Below are 21,152 nucleotides of genomic sequence, written 5' to 3' on the forward strand. Positions count from 1 at the left end.
GCATGGAAAAATTTTTAACTTTTAAAGTGTTGAAAGTTTTTCAATAAAATAATTTGACTTTTTCAATTTTTTAATGTTTTTTTATATCATGTGACAAACTAAAGTGAAGCTAATTGAATGCAAATACTCTATAAATGATAAAATGAAATTCCAAATACTGTATAACATGAAAATTTTGTTTTTAGGAGATATGTAAGTGAATATGTTACCTCAGAGTGTTTCAAATGCGTGGCACTGAACCGCTCATCACTGCTGTAGGTAGTCAGTCCCACTGTCAGTAGATGATAGTCTTTTTTGCGTATCCAAGACACCTGAAATGAGAGAAATAATATCGAAACGATTATAATTCATTGAAACTGAAACTCAAACTCAAATGACTTCTTGAAATATATAAATATTATCATCAGATTTCCCAACCTCTATAAAAGCTAAGTTTTCAGAGATCTCATGAATCTTTCAATACAAATCGAAGATATCCCGTATTCATTTGTTCCGGATTAGAGACAAATTATCTTAAACCTTTTCGCACAGCCCTAATTGATCAATTAACCAGCCTTTGCTCGATTAAAGCGCTGATTTAAATCGATTTACCATATAAAAATAAAAATATTATTTTTCTACATTAATTTTTAATCGAATTATAATCGAGTTGATAATGTAGTGCAACTCTGTGACAAAGAACATATTTGTAATTGCATGTACGTTCTTTGTCTGCGAGTTGTTGTTCACGACCAACTTCTTATGAAAAGCAAAAACAAAAATGTATAACAGCTGATCGATTATCGAGTAGCCGGCGGTGCGAAGAGCAAAAACTGGTTTCTAAATTAAAATTTCAATTGATCAATTAATTTAGCTGTGCGAAAAGGCTATTAGTTTCTTAACTTCTTCCTCATAGATTCTATAATATACACAGAATGTAAGGATTATGGGGAGGAAGATAGCTTAAGCTGAGCTTCGACCTTATAAATTTCTCAAGCCAGAACCGGAATAATCCTATGCAATTTTTTTTTTTCATTATATAGAATTATAATTGAAACAAAAACTTACTTAAGCTAAATATTAGATTTATTTACTTTAAATACGAAATTCTCTGAAGGACATAGATCATCATCAACTCGAATCTTAATATATCACGTTTGTAGCACACAATGCAAGCTTAAATCACTATCGAGACCTTCTTATTTAAGAAATATGTAAAATGCTATTTTACATCAGATATGAAATAAATAAATATATTTTTATATATAAAAAATCGATTTTTCAACAGCCAATTTGTAGCTCATAAAAGTCAGTTTTCCTGACTACACCCTAACTCCACACCACCTACACAGCTAAAGGTTGACTTGTTAACCAAAATGGTCATTAATCATTGGACTTAAACTCATAAAATTCGCAATTCACTCAACCAACCATGTTGTACTACACTGCGTATACGTAACATGCACAAGATGTTTGCCGAAAGCACGTGTGCTAACTTAACACAAGCATGTAATATATATGCACACTCTTATAACACCATATCTACATGATTTCATGCAATTTTGTATACAGCAATCAATTTCGAATTTATAAAATATTGATGAATTTATTTATCTCAACGCAAGCTACACAGCTATATTGGTTAAGTCCAATATATTGTGGACCAAAAAAAAATTATTGAAATGAAAGCAAAATATTGACAGAAGTGCTTTCGGTACAATATATATTTATATACCAGCATATATGCTTATGGTTATGTGAGTAAAGTAGGGTTTGGGCCATCACGCACAAGTCATGGTAATGACATTAAGCAAATTTCGATTTTCTTATCCTCTACTTTTATGCGCTCGCAACGTAAACTTAAGCAAATATTTTTATATAATCTCTTTCACCTAACTTATTCTCATATTTAAATACCACACAGGCGACTAGCCAACCAATATTGCGCACACAAACATAGAGTGGGTGTCTTCAGATATAAGCGAGTGAGGATACATATTAATATTTTCAATTCCGCAAACCAGCCAAAATGTAAAAGAAAGCACATATATTGTATTATATATTGTGTGGCTGTTTAAATTTTAATTTATTTACTTTACTATCGTTTACGTACACCCACTCGGTACCAGCAGCTGCAAAGAGGGATAATAGCAGTGAAACTTTATGCCGTACAAGTCTCTTTTTATTAAATATCATTTCGTTTACATGCGTTTCTATTGTGTCAGCTCGTTTACGCCAACTGCCGCCAGCTGTGTTGTTGTGGCGATTTGTCTTCACTGGCGCTGACGCTGCGTCGCTAAGCTTTCCCATAGCGCAGAAGAAATAATTTACCAGCTTTTGAGTGTGTGTGTGGATACTCCGTTGTGAAAGCAAAATGAAATCTTCATATGGTACTCTTTTGTTTTCTAAATTGATTGTGGCGCCATATTGTCGTCGCTCAGCCGACCACCGCCCACACCAGCCGGTTTGAGGAAAGCCAAGCACAAAGTGCGTCAAATTGACGCAAATGTCAAGCCATTGAATAATATTTCCACTCATTTGCCACTCATTGCCAACTCAATAGCCTGGTCGCATTTTGTATGCGTAAGGACTTAAGTAGACAATATGTTATGTGCGATTATGTAAGCACACAAACACACACATACACACAGTCATCCAAACGCCCACACGTTCTCTCCATAACTAAGGGAAAATTACTTAGACCCTAACTTTTCACAATTACTATTCAAGCATATTAGGTTTTCAGTTGCCTATCCTTTTTGAAGCAAGTAGAAAGAAAAAAACAAGTGAAAGTCAATACTTTAGAATGCCATGAATCGTTATTTATGTAAGTACATAATAGGCATATTCATTGTTGGCACATGTTGGTCACTCTTCGGCTTGAGTGACGCATATCAGCACTCATCGGCTTATTGAATTGTAAATACTGGTTATTAAATGTGTGTTGGCGATTTCCGTTATGCCAAAGAAAGTAACGGAAATTGTTCTCGCACATTTGTACGATTTGTGTAATCAAATAGAAGAGGATACTCTTTGTATATTCATTTGTTTGGTTTTCGAAAATGGCTTCATATTTGCATATGCGAGTGGCATATAAGTGAATTATTGTACACGCGCTAATCGCGGCATATTTGTTTTGGACATAAGTGAAAGGGTATAACGATGGAAGTGGCTTGTATTTACTTTTAAAATCTTTTGTCAAATTTATTAAGGAAAATATTTACATAATGGATTAGTTGATGTTTGAATCACTTCTATTAGAAAATTAGTAGAATATTTATATTTACAAAAGGCTAGTTCTCACTGTTTATTTTCCTTTAGTTGAGTGCTGCACGTGCCATCAGTCATCAGACACTCATTTACACATGGTTTTTGGTTTATGAAAGCCACAGGAATTTATTCTTATGATGATTTTCAAAGTGAAAATTTATTCAATTAAGTCCTGTTCTTTCACAATTGATCACTAAGTCCAAAATAGCATTTTTTTGACAAAACCAAAAAAAAAACGTTAACTTCGGCTGTACCGATGCTAATATACCCTTCATAGGTGCATTTCTTTTAGTAACTATGTGTTTAAGCAAATCTAAAGACGTAAGAAAAAGTAAGTAAAAAAAAGAAAAAATTTTACTAATTCTTTTTAGCCGGGTTGTTTGCTAGAAGCATTAAGGTTATATAGTTAACCGATCTGAACAATTTCTTCGGAGATTATATTATTACCTTAAGCTGTAATCCATGTTAAATTTCGTGAAGATACCACGTCAAATGCGAAAATTTCCCATACAAGCCATTGATTCCGATCGTTCGGTTTGTATGGCAGCTATATGGTATAGTGAACCGATTTGAACGATATCTTAAAAACTGAAGGACTAGTTCGTATTTATACAGACAAACGGATATTGCTAAATCGACTCAGTTCAACATACTGATCATTTATATATATACTTTATAGGGTCTCCAACGCTTCCTTCTGGGTGTTACAAACTTCGTGACAAACTTAATATACCCTGTTCAGGGTATAAAAAACATCATAAATTAATTATAAAATCGTGATTGGATACAGCTATTGGAGTTCTAACTGATTTTCAGGAAAAATTTCAAAAAAAAAAAACAAAAATGAATGTGGCCACCCTTGCAGAAGTCATAGAACAAATGTGCATTTTTTAGTAATCTGACATTAATATAAGGGTATAGAAACCACAAGAATATGATTTATGTCTAACTAATCACACCATAGAAATTGGAAATGACTCAGTAAAAATTTAGAATGTATCTCAAAAAAGCTAGTGCACATGCCGAGCATACTTAATATGGGATAATAAAATAAGTGAAATCATTAAGCAAATTCGAACCGTATAAATAATACAAATTTTTACAACAGATTCCCTGAAAATCTCGAGGAATCAATTAACGAACTTGTCGGACAATAAATTTTTGATCTTGTCTTAGTTTATTTAAGTTTTTAATATTTCGGTAGGAAATGAACTGGAACTTCCTTAGAGAAATAACTAAATATTTTTTTCCTTCCGGTTTGTTTTAAAATAACACCACAGATGAACAAGGTTTTGGAAGCAACCAATTAAGTTTTAAACTCTTGAACTTCTCAACTCATTATACTGAAATCTGTAGCTATCCTTAGTAGTATCAAACACCTTGGATAATTGCTTAGTGACCTTCACTTAAATTTAACAAATGCTAAACTACGAACTGTTAGCCACGCATACTCAATTATGATTTTTTACTTCTTCTACAAGACATAATCGTGTTAGAATCACATAGTCTACAGAATACCATTTTTTACCACAGATATATGTTTGAACTTGTAAAAACTGATAATGAAATTCTAGTATACTTGTTTACCTGGTATTGAACAATTTTGCTGATTATGTAAATGAAAGAAAAAAGAAAAATTCCGAAACAAAACAAAACGGCTAACAGCCTTGAAAAGTATGCCACTTATGTATAAAAGAGCGGAATATCTCATAGAAGATAGACAGACTTGCGACATGCCGACTGGCTCACTGTGACGCCTAGATGAATGAAACAATTAATCAAAGAAGAGGCAAAACAAAGCGAATTTCAAGGAAACACAGTTGAAAGTAAATATTTCCATGTATTTTTACAAGAACATGGTTAAGATGTATATATGATATAGCCGTATAACTCTATGTATATATTCAAATTAAGGTCTCATATATATATATAGTATGTTTATATGTATTTCTGTAATCTGCGATAAAAATTTGCTTGTGTGTGTTTTCTAGTCTATGGCACGCAAAAAATATGGCAAAGAGATTATCTCAAAGTATACAGTCTGTATGTACAACGCCTTTTGCATTTCGAAATTTGTGGCTGCTCTCTTCTTGTGTAAAATTCCATTCTTTTTCAGCAAAGGACATGGAGTTGTTCAAAATGCTTTCCGCAGAATCACTTTGAAAAGTAAACGAAATGTGCAAATAGCAGTTAAATTGTTTTAAACACTCGCAACATGTTGCAGAGAGTATAATATTATCGCTTATCTAACGGTATTTATTTCGAAGATTATGACACGTCTATCCATAATTCTTAAAAGTAATCGGATCACAGACACACCCACTTTCTATAAAATGACAGTTGAAAGTCATCAGCATCTTATAATCTTCAATAGATATGTATCTCAGTCTAACATACTAATAACAATTTCGTAGCAAGACTTATTCTCTTCCTTTATATATTGAATATGAGGATCTTCATCCATCTGGTGGTTCATATGTCAGCTAGAGAGAGAGAATCTCAATTAAAATATACTCCAATATTACATTAAGCATAATGAGATTAGCTGTTAAAAATAGGTGTAATCGGTCCAAAAGTGATCGAACGCCCATATATCGAGCATATATATGCCCGTCTCTCTGTTTGACTATGCAACTACGCTCTGTCGCAGCCGAACATAGCCCCTCCTTACTTGCACATTCAAGCAACGTGTTTACCGCCATACGCTGTGACTCTCCAAACACCAGGCCGGAGAGAATTGAGTTTTATTTATGTAAACACTCATGAGCGGAAGTGCTATAAAAAACGAGAATTTGCATGTTGGCAAATAAAGAAAAGCAAAAAAAGCAGTGGAGAATAAACAAAGCAGAAATTACAAGCATAAAAAATGCGGATAAAGATAACAAAAAAGTGAAGGACGCAGACACAGGAAAAGCACAAGCGGCAAATGTGTGACAAACGAGGAGAGAGAAAGGGCGTATGAATGAGATATGGTTAGAGAGAGTGAGAGCAAACGACCATGATATAGTGAAAGTGAAAATGCGAAGCGAAGCGAAAAAACAGCGGGGGTAACAAATCACTTGCAGCGCAAAAAAAAAAACAAAACCAAAACGAATTTATAGCGATTTTATGTTAATTTATCTGGCAACGCACACAGACACATACGAAGAGATACGAACGCAACATACGAGTATAGGGAACGAGGGGCACGTAAAAACGTTTTGGTGTGCTCAGTGGAAGAGGAGAGCAGGAGGCGCATATGAAAGGCGAATGATTCGTAAACGCGCCAAGCTTTTGTTTTTATGTCAGTATGTCATTGCTGCTGTGCTGTGATCTGCTGTGTTATGCATATGTATATGGGGTTCCTCTTTGACGTCGCCCTGCAGCTGTGCTTAGGTTTTCTTCATAAACTACACAGTTTGCTTTATCCGCATATGTACATATATACATATGTATCTCCTACTGAGCATGCATGCCGCTTTTCGTCTCCTTTAAAAGGAACGTTCTTCATGTTGACTGTTGCGCCTCATTCTCCTTGCTGCCATTTAATGTGCATTTAAATTTGTTCCTGTTTATTTACTATATACGGTTTAGTGCCGCCATTTTAACTCTTTTAACCGCACTGATTTGTTGCATTACTCTCGCTATAAAATTTGAAATACTTGCATTCACAGTTGGTTTACTGTCATTTTTGGCATTTACTTGGTTCACAGTGAGCCACGTGGGTTGAGTGCCTTATGTGTTTTTCATGCGCACATAAAAAGTATACGAGGCCAAGTATTTATATGCATTTGAACATGTGTGAGATGATAAGTGGCTTATTTGAAGAAATTTAATCGCTCAACACATTATTGTACCATTATGTTTCACATTTCTTTACGTTTTTGCAATTACACATATTTTTCGAGACTTAAAAATGACAAAGGAATGTCTAGACAATGTTGAAAAAAAAAAAAACACATCATCATTCCAATTCACCACTCATACAAAAAGTGGTGGGTTATGCATGCAAAAGATTTCTGCCATGACATTCTATTCATATCTTTGAGAGAAAGTTGATGAAAACTCATTGTAAAAGTAGCGCCTTCGATTCGCCATATCTCGCTATCTATGCTATGTTACAAGAAAATATTTGATTATTTCATTAATTTGACATAAACATTTCCTTTTAATTTTCGGTTAAGATTTTAGACAAAGAAATTCCTGTAAAGAGTGGATCACTAAATGATATTTGACTTGAGAAAAAAAAAATCTAAATAAAGCATACATATTCAAACGCATATGACTGATACAACACTGCGTGGTATGTTTCTTGAGTTCGCTATTCTATACCCCTACCCATTTGCTGCCGAATTTTTTCGGTTTTTTGCGGCATATGCCTAGTACTGCAGTAACCGGTTACTTTTCGGAACCGGTTTTTTTGGGACACACTTGTGGCAGTGTGGGCGGTAGATGAGTGGGGCTTTGGGGCGTTTTGGGGCAAAACTTCGACGAGTGGGTAGTCGGTTTTCTGTGAAGAACCGGTTTTTTTGGGTCGGTCAGTGGTCGGAATTTTTTTTTTTGGCACCTCTGAAGATAGCATATAACTCTGTTATTTTTCAGTATTTTTGTAAAAAAAATGTTGAAATGTAGCTGAAAATATACCTTATTATTTCCAAAAAATTTCGGAACAATCAATCGAGTACTTCCTTTTAAAAAGATTCACGAAAATCGCCTAGTTTTTCATAGGTTACACTGGTATAGCCCCTTAATCATTCCAATAAAAAATGGAAACCATTTTCATTCTTATATTTGTTCTATTATGGCTTGAACCGTCACAAAGTAAAGTTTTCTATCTTCACCATGCCAATTTCTCGTCAAATCAATGTATAAAATATTTTCCAAATGTCTTTATTTTAGTTCTTTTAAAGCTATTTAATGGTCAGAGCTTTCTTATTGTTTTTAAATAAATAATTTCTATATAAATAGTAAATAGTACTGCACTTTCATGATTGAATTTGCAAGAAATTCTACATTTATTTTATAAATTCGCAAAAGAAACTTGCAATTCTGTAATATTTCTATAAATAAAATAAGCTTGCAATTCTAGTAAATTTTGTTGTGTGCAAAGGTACAATTAAAATAATACAAAACTAATACAGTGCAAATCTTTGCTAGCTGTTCAGCTACGTAATTCATATTTTCCACTTGAGAGTGCGCTACTCACAGCACATTGCAATTATATGAGATTTTCCGGTAAACAAATCAATTTTCAATGCTAAGAAACACACATTTTTTGCAAGCATATTCGCATACGCTGCACAAGTGAAGAAGCGCAGGGAGGTGAGTGCAAAGCTCAAGTTATATTTTAGTTACCTGCTGGTCGTTAGCTCAAAATAAACACAAACGCACACATAGCGCATATTACCTCCTACATAAATAGAGGCAGATTGCTTGCCTCACTTGCTTTTTCGTTGTAACTGTATATATTTTTGGCAATTTCACTTGAAAATGAAAGTGAAATAAATTCTTAGGGCAATGCATGTGTGTGTGTGTGTGTGTGTGCGATGATCTTTTTTCCTGTAAGCATTACTCATAAATATCTGCTTTTTGCTGGGCTTAGTTATATTCGTGTCTCGCATGCAATCAATATTAAATGTTTACCTTGCATTGCTGCCATTGCATTTGCTGGTTGAATTGAGTTGAAAATTGAACTTTTAAATGCTTGCATATGTGTGCAGAGCACTTATTTTCAAACAAAATATAAAATATCGAATATTTTGTGTACTCTTATATTATTTGTTAGTTAAGCTGTGAGTATTTGCTGCTACCAAATGCATTATAAATGGTCTGATAGTTGACCCAAGGACATAGTGAACTTTGATACTCACAATCTAAAGTCAAAGGATATTTGGTAATAAATATAGTGCTGCATAGGTATTAGTTTTGAATGTAGTTGCAAGTAATAAATGGTTTATTGCTTGCTGGTGCATTGGTTTTTAGCTGGAAATAGTTAATAAGCTTGTTATTATTGTAGGCTTATGAAAGGTCCAACAAATCCATATTGAAAAAATTTTTAGATTTTTCGTTTCTAACACCCTAAAAATCCCCTACTTTCGTCAATTTACTGAAAGCCTGCCATTCGTAGAATAAACATTCCAAAATTATATGTAACATTTAATAGGTTAATTCCCTTCGAGTGTTCTACTATAAAGCTGATGAACTGTCCTGCGTAAGCTGAAACCTAATTATTCACTTTGCACTCTTTGTTGTACCCACAACTTCTGAAATTCGAGTTCGAATCCACTATCGGTACTATCATGAAAGTCCCTTATAGCTTCACTGGCTTCACACTTTGACCATCAGTGGTTGTGATGATTGTGTCTTCGTTCCGAGCTTTGGCCCCATTTTATACTCTCGCAACAAAGTTGCTACGAGAGTATTATAGTTTTGTCCACATAACGGTTGGTTGTAAGTCCTAAAACTAAACGAGTTAGATATAGGGTTATATATATCAAAATGATCAGGGTGACGAGAAAAGTTCAAATCCGGATGTCTGTCTGTCCGTCCGTCTGTCCGTGCAAGCTTTAACTTGAGTAAAAACTGAGATATCTTAATGAAACTTGGAAGACGTATTTCTTGGCATCATAAGAAGGTTAAGTTCGAAAATGGTCGTAATCGGACCACTGCCACGCCCACAAAATGGCGAAAACCGAAAACATATAAAGTGCCATAACTAAGCCATAAATAAAGCTATGGAAATAAAATTTGGTATGACGGATCGCACTATGAAGGGGCATATTTGTATGTAATCTTTTTGGGGAGTGGGCATGGCCCCGCCCCTAAATCGGTTATTTGCAAGTTATCTCGCAAACAAATTAAGCTATATAAACCAAACATTCTGCAGTCGGTTCTCCTACGTACCCCAACATACACCATGAAAATATTCGAAATCGGATAATAACCACACACACCTCCCATACAAAGGTTAGGTTACACTAAATTTCACATAAGAAATGGCAGATGGAAGCAGCACTCAGATTTTTTTACAAAATGGAAAATGGCATGGCATCGCCCACTTATGGGTCAAAAACCATATCTCAGGAACTACTCGACCGATTTCATTGAAACTTCGTTTGTAATAGTTTCCTTACATCCCAATGACAATGTTGTGAAAATAGGCCAAGTCGCTCCACAAACACGCCTACTTCCTATATACTAGAACTTTGAAGACAATCTGAATCGTTTACTTTACAATATATAAAGTAAGCACTAGTGAAGATATCGATGCAGAACTTTGCACAAATACTACGTTTATAGTGTGGCAGCCCCATTCTAAAAATCGCCGAAATCGGACCATAAGTTTTCAAGGCCCCATATATCGAACAAAGGACTTTATACAATATATATGACGAATATGTGGGGCAAATTGTGTATTATATAATATTAATAAAGTTAAATAAATAAATTGCGAGAGTATAAAATGTTCGGTTACACCCGAACTTAGCCTTACTTGTTATATGTATGTATGTGCAAAGTATAATAATTTTTTTGTTAATTGCCACAAATCTTTTAAAAATAGAACGGCGATTATTTTGAGACGAAATAGTTGCACATGTCATACGACAAGCTTAAATTACTATTTATAACAGACACTTGAATCATGCTAATAACAGCAGACTTTGCAGCTTTCAAGGGAAATAAATAATGCATTTCATTTGTTGTATTAATTTTAAAATGTGTTATGATACAGACGGATACCTTTTAATTCAAAACACATTATTACTTTGCAATTATTAAGAAGTTCCGTAAATCTCATGTTCCTTATAATGAAAAAGCGCAGTTCATAAAAAATAATTATTAACATAACAACAATTAAATTGTGCTAAAACAACAGCTCAAAGTATTATGAGTTGCTGGTAAAATTAATGCTTCTCAATCGGTAGACGAAGAGCACCTCAGTAGGAGTGAGTACAAATTAAAAAGAAATAATAAGTTAAGAACTGCAGCAGCTGTAAAACTTTCGCAAGAAGGAAATCATAACGCTGTGACTGCTGAAAGAAGAGGAAAAATTAAATTAAACGCCAGCGTGTAGCATACTTGCAGGCGCCAAACAGTTGTCCATGGAAACAATTGCAGGCAGCAAGTGTAACACAGCGCCAAAGGAATGCATAGTGTGAAGCAAATGTCAGCGAAGCATACGCCCGCACCCGAGCTTGCTCACTGAGAGTGAGAGTGAGAGTGAAAGCAGGGTATCACTTACCTCTCTTTGTATTTAAAGCTTTTAGTACGCGCCGCTAAGTAATTCCTTGATTTTCTTCTTTTTATTACTTTTTCTTTTTCTTTATTTTTGCCTTTCTTTTACCGAAAAATTCAGTCTTCAGCTTTACGCCATGCGTCAGACACAATAAGAACAACAACAATTATGCTCAAAAATAACTCTTAATGTCCGGATGGCGAAATTAACTTGCCACCGCAAACGATGTGTTAATGATTTGTATTCATTAAAAAGCTTTATGGCCTAAAAGGTTTACACTAAGTGAAGGCGACGTAAGCTGTTGTTGTGAAAATTACGCTGTAATTATATTTCGACATTAACAAGAAGAAGCGTGCGAATCCCTTGACGTTGTGGTAAACATAAAAGATGCTTTTAAATTTTTACGCGAAAAAGGATTTTTCATAATTGTGAGCAGTAATTGCAAATAAATTGGTGTTCTCTTAAAAGAAGTTGTAGAAAAATTGGTTGTGTGTTGCAGCTAAAAGTTATTTACGGTGCTTTGATGGATATTAGATTATTAGCTTTAATAAATGGGAGTGTAGAACTAGAGTTCTACAATAACAAAATTTTGAACTCTTTCAACAAACAATTCTTTTAATTCAAAATTCATATGTAACATAAAAGATTTTAATCCAAGGATAACTTGAAAAAAAAATAAGCAAACATTAAAAACAAAATGCATTTCTCAGATGCTTTGCACGCACTTTCACGCCATATGTAAGGTGTTAATTATGCATTTCATTAGTAAAACATCTATTATATAACCGCCCCTTGGACTATACAAAAAATTACTGCGTGTTTATTCACATAGCGCAAGTCATTAAAAAAATCACTTTGCTGTTTTTTTAATACTCTTGACCAGCGCAAAACTTGATACTCATTATCGAATATTAAAAATAATCAAATTCAAAAAAAAAAAAGTAAAAACATGCCACAAACAATTATTTAAATTCAGCAGAAAAGGGGGTGAAATTATGTCAGTTCTATTGAAAATGCGCCGTGAATTATTAATGTGATTATGCAATCGCTTCTGTGCGTAATTAAAAAATAATAAAAATTAATCAAATTGTTTGGTGAATGTGTGTAAACTTAATTTATATGTAGTTAAAGCAAGAAATGAAACAAAATTTATTAAGCACAATAAATCACTGTGGTGTGGCTACTGCAAACCGCAGCAATCAGTAATTTATATTAATGTACATTCTCTCTTTTTTTTTTTGAAAGTGATGTTCATGAACAGCGCTGATTTTATGCTGTAAGTGTCATTAGTTGGGCGTCAAATTGTCCAAGACAACAAAATAAAGTAGAAACATAATAATGTAAAATGTTCCCTAATGTGCGGTTTACACTATGTCAAATTTACTGGCAGTCACAGTCAAACCTAAGAGCTTTTTTCATTCATTTTCATTTGAGTTTTAATGAAAATTTAGGTGTAAGATACGTGACAATCCTTTCGATAACATCCAAACTCTACGGGAACACTTTCTGGTTTCGACCGGAATATTTTGACAGTAAATTTTCAGTATTCAAATTACTGACCAATTTTCTAATACATTATTTTTAAAAGTTGTTAATGAAAGGTTTAGAAATTTTCGGAAACTTATTTGAATAAATTTTTTCTTCTACAAAAGTAAAGTATATATACAGGATCATAATCTGGGTCCGACCGGAATATTTTGACAGTAAATTTTGAGTAGTCAAATTGCTGACCAATTTTCTAATTAATGAAAATACTTGCATATGAAAAGCTTAGAGTTTTCAAAGCCTTATTTGAGTGAATTTTTTCTTATACAAAAGTAAGTTTATATACAAGATCATTTTCTGGGTCCGATAGGAATATTTTGACATTAATTTTTGAGTAGTCAAATTACTGATCAATTTTCTAATGAATAAAAAGTTTAGAGTTTTCAAAACCTTCTTTGAGTGTATTTTGTCTTATCCAAAAATAAGTATAGACACTATATGTTCATATGTTAATACTCATTTATCTTCTAAAATGCCGCCAAGTCCGTCACACTGAATTGTATTTACTAATCAAACATAAATGACAGTCAATAAAGCCAGCAATCAATTCTAACATAAATCAGCCTATTACTTGGTATATACATTCCTGCCTACACATATTACTTTAGCGATAACATACAAATTCCAAGAATCTATGCATTCCATGCTATTTACACACGTAATACAATAGTTGATGACAACGATTTATGAGCATCCCTCGCAACTGTGTATGTCGTCCGCTGTGCTCACGCGGCATAAGTTGTCATCAGTATGTGGCTTAAATCAATTGGAAAAAGCCTGCCTGCGCACATATGTCACTGTGGTGGTCACTTATGCTGCTGTGGCTTTATTTGTGGCTTGGACTATCGTGAATAATAATGCGACCGTTTACGGATATATTAATTATTCAAAGCAGCAAAGTTTGCTGCGCCACATGCGTAAGCGTGAACTCGTGTTAATAATGAGGATATCACACCTTTGCCAGTGTGATTGATGACAACGAAGGTGTTTGGACGGCACGCTGCCGGTTGTGCTTTGAATAAATTCGTGCATGAATACTGAGTGAATGACGTTGTTGGCGGACATTGTTGTTGGGCGTATAGAGTATAGAGTGTTGAGCTGAAAGGTGTGGGGCTTAAAAGATAATCGCCTAAAGTGGTCAGGTAAGAAAGTGCTCAATAATAGTTCTTTAGTGAGTGTCCTAAAAACCGAAATTATGAGTAAATGAAGAGTAAACCTTTTTTTGATTGATGCTCATGGCTACTTTAGAGAAAAGAAATACTTTTAACAAGTGCAACAATATTTGTGTGATACTTTCTTAATTTGTGGCAACCCCTTATTGTTTTTAATACCTAAATCGTGTTGGGAAAGATGAAGAGACTTTGTATATGATATCGATTAGAAAAACGGGAGAAATTTATTGTGCGAATGACTGTCTCTCTTTATCTCTCTGTCTTTCTCTGGATATATCATGATCTTAAACTCTTCCTCTTCATATTTTAAAATAATTTATCTTCAATGTCTATCTAAAAGCCCCTGGTATACATGCTCTATCACAGAAGTATGATTAAAACGGTCTTGATACTACTATGAATAAATAAGATCCACCATGCGACGAAGTAAACTCAAGTGTCCACCTTCAGCAACTAGTGGCATGACATCAAGCTTAATTTGTATTTGCCAACAACTTTCGGTACTAATTTGACGCAAACAGCTGCTGCTCTACATTTAAATATATATTTTTATACTCGTCTAGGTAGTTGTGTGTGCTCAGTAGAAGCTGTCGTGTCATATACGTTTCATGCTTAAAAGGCGTAAATTTTATCTCAAGCAATATTGCTTTGAGTGCATTTGTACACACAGCGAGGCAGGCAACACGTACAAAGAAATATACTGGTAGATAACTGTACGTGTGTGTGTTTAAGCGCAGATTAGTTGGTGCTCGTTAAGCGTTGAGCTGCTACGCAATGACCTTCACATTTTTATTTAACGCCAAGTAAAGTTAGACATACACAACTATATAAATATATACTTAAGTAGATTCACCTGAACTAGTAGCGTCGTCAAATGTATGCTTGAGCGACTTTCAAGTGGACAGCCACGTTTAGCTGCTTTGAAGGCTGCCTTAGGCGGCTTTTATTTGTACTATGCTCCAAGGTCGTTAGTTGCTATGCTTTTCTTTTTTTTTGTTTTGAGCTATAATCTTTATACACATCTACTTATTTCTTCTCGGCTTACAGTTTTAATTTTAAGCCACTGAGATTGCGAAGATTTTTATTTTTTGTATTTTTTATTATTTTGTATTTTTTCTGGAGGGTCAAATCTTAATGTAGTGTATTGCAAATAGCCTTATCTTACGGTATTTTTAGTTTCGTAAGTGGATTGACATTAAGTCTTCGCTTCACTTTGCGTATGAGTCGTAAGAGGTTTGGTAATCATTTAGATTACAGATTTATGTTTTGAAAGATAGATAAACATTAACTAAAATAAAATAAAATCTTAAAATAATCAAATATTTATTTCAAGAACTACTCTGTTCTTCCTTCCAACCTCACTTGTTCTATGCCGTTATTGCTATTCTTCTTCAACCGAATAATTTTCTTATTACTAATAAACACTTGCAGTGCAAACTGCTGCTTCATACGTGTCCATTTTCACCTCTCTTACCAGTTTCTGACACCTTCAGCCGTGACCTAAGACATTAATTACACATATACCTATATATAAGGTATATTCTTAAAATGGAAGATTTATAAACCCAAACTGTACTGAGTAAGCATTTACACTTTTTCATGCTAACTACTTATAGCAGCAGCTTATACGGATTAGTAGCGTTGTAAGAACCTTTATGTTGACGACGACGAAACCCTCTTCTGTGAAATTGTGCTTGTACTTGTGCTCAAGAAAAACGAAAATGTCTAGGTTTAATTTGTCGTAACGTTCACATATGTATATTTAGATATGTTTACGTAAGCTATATTATGTTGCCTAGCAGTGTGAGAAATGTGGCAGAGATATGAAGATGTTGCTGTTATACACGGCGTATGAGTGACATATTGTGCATTATAGTGCATATGGTTGGATTAATATGTATTAAATCATTAAAAATGTGCTTGGGTGGAAGATTTTGGCGCAATAGTGGTATTAGAAGACTTTCAGTGCAGAATAAATTAAACCAATGGCAACTCTTCAACTTTGCAGCTGCTCCAATATAAATAAAAAATATGAAATTTTTGTTCAAATTTAATTGTTAATAATATTAAATATTAATAATTCTTAAAATTATTAAATTTTCAGAAAATTTCCCCTTCCCCTCACCCTCTTATTTCTTTATTAAAGTTCTGAAAGCTTCTTCCATATAATTTAATAGCCATAAGCGGCATTAGTTAGAGGAAAAAAATCAGAAAAAATTAAAGTAAACAAATTCCCTTCATTTTCATTTTCATTTTCATTTTCATTTCGTTGCGTTACAGTTTTTCTTCCGAAGCGCAAATTAAATTAAATCGCATATTTCATTTGTTGAACGACACTGCAGCTCATGTGTAATGAATAAGTAGAGCGTCACTAATAGTGAAAATCAGCAGAGAGTCGTGAAAAAAAGTCTAAGCGTGCGATAGACAGACACAAAACGAACAAATACAATTAATTTGTACACCGCCAACAACATGCAAAGTTGTGGTGCGTGTCAATGAATGTGCAGGAACAAAGCTGAAAGCGCATACACACACAAACTTGCGAAATGCACGTGTCGAGTGCCTTCCGGTGCAGACAATTCAAGAATCATTAATTAGAATTATTTCAGCGTGCACATAAACAATGCACGCTACTACATAAATAAGCTTATTATTTGAAAACTAAGCCCAGCAGTAAATTTTGTGGGTTTAAATGTGGGCGTTTTGGTGGGTGGGTGCTTGAAGGAGGTGGCAAATAATTTAGAGTGAATATTTTTGAGGAGTTGGAAGTTATTTAATACTATAATATGTATATGGAGTGTGTTAACATCATTAGAATTAAAATTGTGGCACAAATTATTACTGGGAAATTTACTTAAAATGCCTTTACCACGAGTTAAGACTGCTAACAAACTACTGTCTTACATAAATACCATGGAAATTATTACTACTTTCACCCACCAGCCACCAACTATAGTACAAATTGCTAGAATATTGTCTCACCACCTGCTAGGCTACCTCATACACGCACAGCAAGGTCGTCGTGTGTTTGTGCCAATTGCTTCAAATTAACCCACACAATTATTTGCTGTGAGTATACCTAATTGTACGTGTTGTATGCGGCGCCACTACTTGTACTTACACAACAAACACTTGTGCGTTGCATTTAACATGTGTATAATATGTACGAGCAGCAAAATTGAAATGGTAATGGCATATCAATAAGAAAATTTGTTGAATTCGGTACGGTGTAGCAAATGCGCAATAAGTAGGACAAGTTGACAATAACGCTCATACAGTGCGTGTCGTTTAAGCTATTTGTTGTTTGTGCATCGCATTACACGGTTTTGTGTTCTTATTTCTGTGCGCAATTGTTTTCATGTCAAGCGTTTGTTAAGGTTTTGGTTGCATGAATGTTACTCATACGCCATGGTGTGTGTGTGTGGTAACATGAACGAAATAGCGTAGGTAACTGTCATGGTTGTTGTTGTTTTTTATGTAACGGTGCGCCGAATGACAACAGCAGTTATTTAATTAATCAATAACGGTACACATTTATATGTATACTTACATATAGGTTTATTTATTATACTTAAGGCACGTGAAGTTGACACATATTTTTTTTTTTGCTTCAATGTGTGGTAGTAAGCGTTTTCTGCATATTTGAGTTAATTAAACTACGGTGTTCTTAATTTTAGCCATTATTTTCATAAAAATGTATTAAAAATTTCACTAAACTGGCTATATAGTTGATTAAGGGGTTATATACAGTTAGAATTTTCAAAAAATCGATTTTTTTTATTTCATTTTCTTAATGTAATGAGTGCTTGGAAGTACAAGGTCCAAACTTCAAACGCGTTTTTCTCAAAATGGTGTTTTCAAAGTCGGTGACCAACATTACTCGAAAACGGCTAGACCGATTAGTCTCAAATTTTAACACGACCTTCTTAAATATATCTTTTAGTAATTAATCGTAGATTTTTTCTCTCCGATAAATATTTTTTTTTTTATAAACAATTTAAGGCCGAAATTTCGGTGAAAAACCGATTTTTTTTTTTTGAGAAGCCGCCATTTTATTTTGCTTATTCCTTCGATTAATTACTAGATTTAACATTATTTTAACGAAATCTGTTTGGTTTTTTAATTTCGGATGATCCAGTTCCGAGATATAGTGGTCACCGCAAAACGTCTTTTTTGAGAGGAGCTCCTGGAGATCAGCTGTACCTCTTTTTCAAATAAATATTTTTACTAGTACTAAGTCTTACAATACAGTTAAAAGATACCATAATATGTGTATACATTTTTGGATCAATAAATTAAAAAGTTTTCTCAGAAAAAATTCTGGAAAATTCACTTTTTTCGGCGGTCTAACTGTATATAACCCCTTAAAATTAGTTCTTACAGACTTATGCATGAACTCTGAACACTTTGCATATGGTTTACAAAACTCTGCATCGCTTTTTCTATTATAGTTAATGCATACAGCGGAAGTCTAAGTCATTTAATCCAATTTACTCAAAACATATCTGTCAAAAGAATGCTTATTTTAGCATAATCGGGTGCCTAACTATATGAAAGGATGAGAAACTACCCTAACGTACTACCATCAAACGCTTGTAAAGTGACACACATAAACTAATTTCAATTAATTATTTACTACATTAACTTAAGCATGCATTAAACATGTAAATTGAGATGACAATTTCTGCCGGCAATGACGCGCACCTATCTGCTGATTACTTGCCACCTAGCTCACTATAATACCACTTCAGCAGCAGCTCGACTTCAAGTGCCATAAACAATTTTATGACTTAATTCCATGTGCCACTCTTTATGCAAATCACAATAAACAACATTTAACATAAAGAAGCGCTATTTTTGTTGCTCTCAGCCACCTCACCACAACCACTCAACCACACCACATCAGCACTCTACAGCAATAAGTTTCCTGCGCTGACTTGAATGATGGCTTAATTGCTGGCACAACAGCAACACCCACCCGCCCCACACACACAAATACCGCTAAGCGAGTTTTCAACAAACAATTAGATGGTGGAAAATTGTACAAAATACTCACCACACCATCGCCAATGTGATGCACGGTGCAGGGTATGTGTGCGGAGGCGCCAATTTGCGTCGTCACAATGGTAGAGTTCTCCGTGCCGAAGTACATGGGCGCCGCATAGATCTCCTCCAGGCCGGCGTTGACACTCTCGGCTGAGCCGCCCAGTGCCGCCTCGCCAAGGCTGTTGTGCTCCAGTCCACCACCAGCGCCGTTGCCGCCACCACCGCTGAGACCCACGCCAACCACTTTGTGCAGTGGGCGTGCTAGGTGTTGCAGCTGCTGCTGTTGTTGTTGTTGCTGTTGATGTTGATGGTTGTGTCGTTGTTGGTGTCGCTCATCAATTACATTTGCCGAATCAAAACTTGTTATGCTACTCCCACTTGTTTGATGGTACGGCTGTTGTAGACTCAACTGCTGTTGCTGGTGTTGTTGCTGGTATGAGGAGGACGCCGAAATTGAAGAGGGCGGATAAGGCATATCTGATGAGGCAGTAAAGGCGGCGCTATAGCTGCCGTGGAAACTGCCATGACCGGTGGCGGACAGCGCGGGTGGCTGTGCCAAAGCGGGCCCATTATAATTGCTCGTCACAATGGGGCCGCCGGAAATGCCGGCCGACGCGGGCGACATAATTAAATTTTGATTTATATTTCGGTGTAGTTCATTATTAATGTTATCCTGCGTAACGTACGATGTAAGACCTGCAAGAGAAAGGCGAAAAAAAAAACATTCGGTGAATAAATATAATGAATGGGCGCGGAAATAAATGTCTATGGAGTTTGAACCAAAATGCTTAAGTTAGATGAATATGACAAGTGAATAAAGAGGCAAACGCAACAACAACAAAGCATTTCTAAGCTTTATGCTTGCTAACTGTTATTAACGAACAACAGTTGTGCGTAATGGACGCACCGTCGTGCGGTTCCGCTGATTTACTTCAGTCTCGCGCGCACGCACATTACAATTTAATTGGCATGTTTATTGTTGCGGCGCTGTGGGTGGTCCAAACTATACATTTTGCTTTTAGCATAAATTTAGCAATTAATTTTGTGCGACTTTCCCTAATCCATCGCTGCCAGCTGCCGGCTCTGCGTGGGATTTGCTGGAATGGCCGTCAATCGCAGTTGACTTGCCCACATAATTTCCATTTATAGTTTGCTGTAGAGCATAATTGCTTGCTGGAGTGAGTACTATTGCTATTGGTTGCGGTACTGAAAATTGACCGACCGCAACGAAATTGTGTTGCGTTACACTCCTTGGTATGTGGTGCTAGTCTAAATAAACGTGAAATATGCATGTTAAAGCGCTGACACCTGTTGCAATCGTTTAAGTAAAAAAATCTTAAATAAAGTAATACCTGCCAGCCGAGTTTTGAAACACTTGGTGTAGTAAAATTTTAAAATTGTTTTGGAAGTGTTGCCACCTGTGTAAAAAAAATTATTTAAAAAAATAATTTAAGAATTTTAATAGATTATGGGCAACAAACAGTTTTAAAAAAATATGTTTCAATATTTTTTGAGCAGCGTAGCCACCTGTTTTGAAATTGAAAATTTAAGAAAAATTAAAAAAGATGTTGCAGTAGTCATTTTGTAATATTGATCAGTTTATGCATCGTTTTTTATTTAATGCAAATAAATTCAAAAATTTGGCAGCAGTGTATATTGAAAGATATGCAAGGACTTATTTTTAATATTTATAAAAATTAAGCAAAATGCCTAGCAATCAATCCTTTATTGGTTTTATTCATCTTTCCTCAACACAAAGATGAGAGGCGTAACTACATATTTCTCGTTTTAGTATTTCAAGGATGGGACTCCAGTGCGTATACGTAACTTATAGCTAACCCACCTATTTGATTAAATAATTTCCCCATGCTTATTGAATTTGACTTCTAAAATAGGAAAACAATATTAATAAAAATAATTTAAAA

General features: G+C 34.7%; 1 protein-coding gene across 1 annotated transcript in view; it reads right to left on the reverse strand.

The window, feature by feature from the left end:
* Window positions 1-21,152, reverse strand: part of LOC105211624 (uncharacterized) — a 131,185-nt gene that overhangs the window by 17,951 nt on the left and 92,082 nt on the right. The window contains exons 3-4 of the mRNA XM_011183149.3: window positions 19,238-19,923; window positions 210-311 (exon numbers count right to left, since the gene is read on the reverse strand). Coding sequence (XP_011181451.1) covers window positions 210-311; window positions 19,238-19,923 — 788 coding nt within the window. The remainder of the gene's footprint in view (window positions 1-209; window positions 312-19,237; window positions 19,924-21,152) is intronic.

Source organism: Zeugodacus cucurbitae, chromosome 6 (assembly GCF_028554725.1).
Source record: "Zeugodacus cucurbitae isolate PBARC_wt_2022May chromosome 6, idZeuCucr1.2, whole genome shotgun sequence".
In the NCBI taxonomy this organism is placed as follows: Eukaryota; Metazoa; Arthropoda; class Insecta; order Diptera; family Tephritidae; genus Zeugodacus; species Zeugodacus cucurbitae.